The 6,541-nt window shown below is 46.7% G+C and overlaps 1 protein-coding gene across 4 annotated transcripts in view; it reads right to left on the minus strand.

The window, feature by feature from the left end:
* The window catches only part of NUP93 (nucleoporin 93), a 76,385-nt gene extending 70,466 nt beyond the window's left edge, over positions 1 to 5,919 (minus strand). The window contains exons 1-2 of one of the 4 annotated variants that reach the window (XM_027698192.1): positions 5,612 to 5,919; positions 42 to 248 (exon numbers count right to left, since the gene is read on the minus strand). In XM_027698192.1, the coding sequence (XP_027553993.1) occupies positions 42 to 220 (179 nt within the window). In that variant the 5' untranslated portion in view covers positions 221 to 248; positions 5,612 to 5,919. Of the gene's footprint in view, positions 1 to 41; positions 249 to 3,167; positions 3,436 to 3,840; positions 3,963 to 4,216; positions 4,309 to 5,611 lie in introns of those variants that run through there. The other 3 variants (XM_027698193.1, XM_027698194.1, XM_027698191.1) reach the window with 3 other exon arrangements.
* Between the last annotated feature and the right edge of the window lie 622 nt (positions 5,920 to 6,541).

The following is a 6,541-nucleotide window of genomic DNA, read 5'->3' on the forward strand; positions in this document are numbered from 1 at the left end:
GTGCCAGTGCCCCACACTCCTGGCCAGTGCCCCACACTCACGCCTTCACGTCGGCGGTCTCCTGGGAGGTGCGGGTCAGGGTGCGGGAGCGCAGCCTCTCCCCGGCCTGCTGGATCTCCTGCAGGTTCCGTTCCACATGGGGCAGCTCCGAGATCCCCTCTGTCTCAGCCGCCAGCTGTTCTGCCTGCTGGAGCAGCTCCCCAAAGCCGTCCGTGTCCATCTCCGCGGCAGCTTTCACTCAAGGCACACTTGGGAGAGAGAGAGAGAGAAAATTCTTGATCAGCCATAAACTGTTTTCACACTTGCGGGGTCACAGACAGACCAGCAAGAGGAGGTCTTCTAGAACAGGATGCTCTGTCCATCCTCCCCAAGCATCAAACGTCAAGGAAATCCTTTCAAGTGGTCTCAGAGAGCTTTCCCTTGCAGGACTACAATTTATGGACCTGTCAGAAGTGGGATGCAGATGCCATATGACAGTTCATATATTGCCTTAATACAAAGGAGGGTGAAAGCAGAGAATTCATAAGGAGAATTTAGTGTTAATTTAGCTATAAACTATTTTTACACACACATAAATAAATAGGTTAGAGAATTGGAGTCCCTGATCCTTATGGGTCCCTTCCCATTCTATCACTCTGTATTTTTATATATTATAAACAGATGCATACATATGCACGATAGGAACGTAGGAGGGATGAAAATACGTATAAACATGAGGTTAAAAGCTATAGGTGCACATAGACAGCCATAACTAGCTATTAAAATGTGTTATTCCATATGTCATTAACCCCCAGTCAAAAGAAGTACACTTTGTTCCAATGCAGAAGACCTGTGTCTAACTTCAATGCCTGCAGAGAGTTTTAGCAGTGTGAGAATTCCTTGCATAGACCCAATGAGAGAATAATTAAATAAACTATGGAGCATGAGGCAAGGGCTGTACCAGACAAGGGCATTAATGCATCGTGCAGTTCTGAACTCAGAATGGAGCCGCTGCTGTTACAGAAAGGACACGAGTGTCTGTGCTTGGGATCACTGTGCAGAAAGACATGTGGCTGCAGTTGTGTCCACATTAATGAAATATGAAACCCACACCCTCAACTTCACACACCAAAGCATGACTTGCAGCTAAAACACCAACATGAGAGGAGCACTGGGCACCTCTGTAAAGCCACTGAAGATCGCGGACATCTGTGGTGCTGGAGATGGAAATCTCCAGTCCAGTCTCTCTCTCACAGCATGTGCACCCAAAACCAGAGGGCCTGGGATGAAATAAGATGAACCAGACCTCAAGTTCTTTATCATTTACTCCAAAGTAAAATCAGTGGAGACTGTCTGGTTCAAGGGAGCCCACTGAGAAGAAAACAGGGATTTTTACAAACCAACAGGAAGCTGCAATTCAAGTATTTCTTGGTACCCCTCAGCCACACCAAAGCAATTTCACAGTACAATTTGAACATTCCTCACGTTCTCAGTCTCGCCACCATTCCCAAGTACAACTACCAGTAGCAGTGCCTTCCTCTGTCTGGACAAATGATTTAAAAGCACTGCATGATGATTCATTCAGACATATGCAGTTAGAGAGAGAAGCCGCTCCCTCCCGCCCGGGTGCCAGGACAAACCCCACCAGCCGGCATCCAGGAAGGGAGGATTTCACAAGCACTCCCCACACACTTCTGGGAAGCTGGGAGCTGCTGGGGGAGGCAGGGATCGTATTTGCACTGACTTCCTAATCAGGTGAGATAGCAGAGCCCGGGTTTGTTTGCACAGATTAGCGTGGAACCGAGATGGAGCGGAACAGGGAGGAGGAGGAGGCTGGAAATAAGCAGTTTCATGCCCTGCAATGCAGCACAGAACATCCTTCCAGTGTTTAATTGCGATAACTCAGGTGCACCCCTGCCAGGAACAGCCTCTGTTGGCAGACACTGACCAGAACAGCCACATTCTGTACAGCCACGAACTGATCAGCTCCTCCGGGAGCAGTGACTGCGAGAACAGCACAGACATCAGCTTGATTGGATCCGATCTGGTCCACTTCCTCTTTTCATTACCGAGATAAAAAGCCGGCAGTGTAAGAAGCACTGACTTCCCAGAGCACTGGAACCGAAAGCACGAAGGATCAGTGCAAGAGAACCGCTCCCAAACCTGCACATTTTAGCCACAGACACCAGGCCAATACCATGTGAGGTCTGTCCCATAAATCTGCCCGTGTAGGACAATTGCAACAACTCTGCAAGACTGAACTCAATTCAGCACATACAGAATAAACCAGTTATTTTGGAGCAAGTTAGAAGTACCTGTGATTATAACCAAGCACTGGAAGGGACAATCCAAAACTTAGACAGTGAACACTAAACAGCTTTTTCTAAGTGACAGAATTCAAATATTTAGACTGAATATTCGTATTTTCGTAACAGCACGAACAACTTTGTCTCCACCCTGACAGAATTTACAACAGTCAAAAGACTGCAGTCTGACTCTTCAGGCTGCTGTGCAAGATGGAAACTGCTACCACAGTAATGAGCAGAGTGATGGCAGACTTTCATGTCTGGCTGGGGAAGGAGCAACAACTGACACCTAAGGGAAAGAAAATACGTCAGAAATTAAATTAACTTCGGTGAAACCAGATCGACCTTGGGCTAAAAGCCAGGACTGAAAGGCTCTTCACTAAAACAACTTTGATGACTTATCAATAGAAGCTCCTGCATTAGACTATGATTCCATTAAACCCCAGTTTAATGTTTCCCCAACATTCAAAACCACACATAAGCACTATATATTGTACAAGTTAACTGAATTTAAGCCAAAAAGAAAATAGGAAGGATGACAGGTTTCTTAAGTCTATTCAGACTGATTACAATTGATGATTTATTACCTAAGAAACGCTAAAAACTTCTCAAGAGCACTACAACACTATCTAAGGAAGAATGCTGTACCTATTCTACTCCAAATATGGCCACAATAAACATTTTACTGTACTAGATTTGTAAAGACACAAAGCTGAAATACTCCAACCAGCACGTGGAAGTGTCTATTGTACTTCACATACTGACATGATTCGTGTCATCTAGTTAATAAACTTTGAGAAACAGAGTAAAAACTGCAGATTTTTCCAGTGCTGTGGGAAAAAGAAAGGAGGAAGATATCACAGGGGAGAAGGAGAGCCTCACCCACTACATTCAGAATAACTGATGGACCAAGAGTTCCCCAAGTTGCAGAAAGATTCCTCAAAACAGGAAATGAAGAGGAAGAAATTCAGCACAGGCCTCTCACAGAGGCTCCAACCTGAGGGTGCCCAAGAGACCCAGTCTGATGAGTCAGGATCAGCTTCCTGGGGAGGGCAGACAGAAGAGTGCAGTGGTAAGAGAAAACTGGCAGTTCTCTTCTTGCTACAGCCAAGATCTGAGGCAAAAGTGCTTTTCCAACAGGCTCCAAGCCTGGGCTGCTCCAGAGAGTGTGGCAGCTTCTGTCTACTAAGATAAAAATTAATAAGTAAAAGGCCCATTTTGCAGGCCTGGAGAATTCTGTGTGAGCAGAAGCAATTATACCCAGCTCCTGCATGGCTCTTGGCAGCAGCAGACGTGGAGGCATTTCAGAGAGGAAGTCAGCAACATAATCCCCCTGTTACAGACAGGGGAACTGATTAAGAAATGCAGAGATGGAAATCGAAGAGCAGGTGGTCAAATATTTGTTTGTTTTTAAAGGAAAGCACAATTACATTTATAGGATATTAGACAGACACTGAAATCAGCTGCCTTCTAAGGATGCAGACACTGATACTAAGGATCTTGAAGAGTAGGACAGGCATAAAGTAGAAAGGGTGGAGACCTTCTTATCCCTCACCAGTAGCAGGAGAAACCATTGGGGTCAACTCTTGAGGTCTCTTCCTGCCTTATTTTCCATGAAAATTTCATTTTCCAAATGGAAGTGACCAGGTACAACCCAAATATTTGCTGCACACTTTCACCCTCTAGCCTGTAAAGCACAATAATAAACATTTAATCAAACCTAACAGAGGGAAAACTTCCATACCCTAGTTACTCTAAAACCAGACGAAATCAGGATAGGCCAGCTTATAAACAAATACCTAAAAGCTCCAGACTATGTTTGGTACCCCATCTGGTACAACAGCCTGTTCCCCCCACAACAAAAGGCTGATGCAGGAGAATCCTGAATAGGCCACACAACAATGTTCCAAACCTATTGTTTCTTCTACCACCGTTCAATCAATGCTCCTCTGCCTCCCATAAAGACTTTCAGTCCTGCATCTTTTCTTCTTCATCTCATCTGCAGGTAGACATGCAAAAGTTCAATCTTTTTATGCCCCCAAAGAGCCCTTACAGTATGCATGTTGAACAAAAATGGGGTTTTTTTCAGTTTTAAAGGCAATAACACTCAGTTATTTGCTCTTGTGCTGAAAGGAGAAACAAGAGCACACAGCTCTTCTCTACACTGTTCATTATTTAACCTGGAACTGAAGAGTAGGCATTTTAAATGATTTCTTCCAATACATACTATCACATATTTTTCAACACTGCCTTTTATCTGCCATAAGTTCCTCCCAGTGGTCTCAACCCTCACTATCCTGAGTAACTGACTCAGCTGGAAGCTTTGTCATCTTACCACCCTCCCTCCTTTCCAAACACTTAGTACTTATTTTAAGCACCTGACTCTCACCCGACTCAGCAGGGCACTAACCTCCCACTGAGGGTAGCAAACTGACCCTCATTAAACAGAGCATTTGGTTTATAATTTGAAATTCCTTAAATGAAAACCCATATCCTGCCCCCTCACCGAATTCCCTGTCATATCAGCACCACAGAAACACTATGGATTTAGATGACAGAATCACGTACATTCTCCAAGCAATTTTAAGCTTTTTCTATCTGTAAGTTTTCCCAAGGGGTAGGAAACCTTTTTAAGACAAAATACAAGTGAACAGTGGTGAAGTACACAGGAGCTGGTGTTTCTTTGTCACCCTCACCTTAGCTCTCTGTGCCATAACCACTGTCCCTAAAACACCAGGACCACATTGCAGAAGAGAAACAGCCCTTCTTTGCACCTGGACTTTAATTCAAACCCTTCCACTTGCTGTTCATATATTCTGGGTTAGTGTAATGTTGGCATGCAGATGGCACCTGACACTCCACAGTAGTTGCTAATTAAATACTGATACTCAGTGCATCCACAGCTCAAGGTTTAACACAAAGGTGCCTCAGCATCATGTCACAGAAGTCTGGCTGTTGCCTGCAGTTGGGACCAAACAGGGAAAGCAAGTTACTCTGTACACTTTGTGCCCTTTACGATGACTCCGGGAAAACCAAACCCATAACACAGTATCTTGCCCAGGAGAGACAAACAAGTAGCACTGTTTAGGTTCAGGAACAGAGCTCTGCATCCAAGGTGTGCTGTAAGAAATCCTTACAGTCATTTTCACCTCTTTTACCTGAGAAGTGAGACCTGCTGTTGGTAGAGAGGACTTGTGACCTGGTGTAAAGGGAAAGGGCTAATCATCACCTCGTTCACATGAAGTGTTTAAAGACAGCTATTCTCTCCTGCACCAAACTTACTGATCTGAAAAACACCAGAGCCCCTAACATCATATATGGTTTACCTCCTGCATCCCGCCAGGCATGTACATACAAAAGCAATGCCTGACAAATTAGTGGTTGCTTCTTGGTGTGATTCTTGGGGCTGTGCTGTGCAGGTCCAGGAGCTGGACTTCAACGATCCTTGTGGGTCCCTTCCAACTCAGGATATTCTACAAACTACGAGGACACACGAGCTTAACAAAACCTGCTGTGAAACAGCAGCTGAGCCAGGGCAGGGCTGTGAGTGCTGTGCCTTTCATGAGCTCAGACCCAGGACAGCAGGTGCTCTTTCCCTCATAGCAACCTGCCAGTATCTGAAGGGGGCCTGCAGGAAAGCTGGAGAGGGGCCCTTCCTCAGGAACTGCAGTGACAGGACAAGGAGTAATGAGTACAAATTAAAAGAGGGGAAATTTAGGTTGGATATTAGGAAGAAATTCTTTACTGAGAGGGTGGTGAGACACTGGAACAAGTTGCCCAGGGAGGCTGTGGCTGCCTGAAGCCTGGCAGTGTTCAAGGCCTTGAGCAACAGGGTCTAGCAGGAGGTGTCCGTGCCCATGGCAGCGGGGGGTGAGACTAGTTTAGGGTTCCTTCCAACCCCTTAACATTCTATGATTCCCCGGGAACCAACCATTATCCCTGCCATGGTGAGGAACGACCCCCTTGAAACAGACACCAAACGAACTCGAAATAGACACCAAAGCACACGCACGCACAACCCCGCGCTCCTGAAACCTCCCCGAACAACGAGCATCAGCCTCCTGCAGCCCCAGCACGGCACCCTGGTTAAACACTGAGCTCTGCTCGGGCAGCGACACGCGGCAACTCCCGGGGAGCCCCCGCACGGGGAGGCCCGCGAGCGCTCCCCGCCTGCCTCCCGCCGCAGCGGCCTGCACGGGCCCCGCGGGCGGGGGACGGCTGCCGAGGGGGCTCGGGGCCCGGCGCAGGGGGGGGGG

The sequence above is a fragment of the Neopelma chrysocephalum genome, unplaced genomic scaffold, assembly GCF_003984885.1.
Source record: "Neopelma chrysocephalum unplaced genomic scaffold, ASM398488v2 Primary Assembly neopelma1_125, whole genome shotgun sequence".
Lineage (NCBI taxonomy): Eukaryota > Metazoa > Chordata > Aves > Passeriformes > Pipridae > Neopelma > Neopelma chrysocephalum.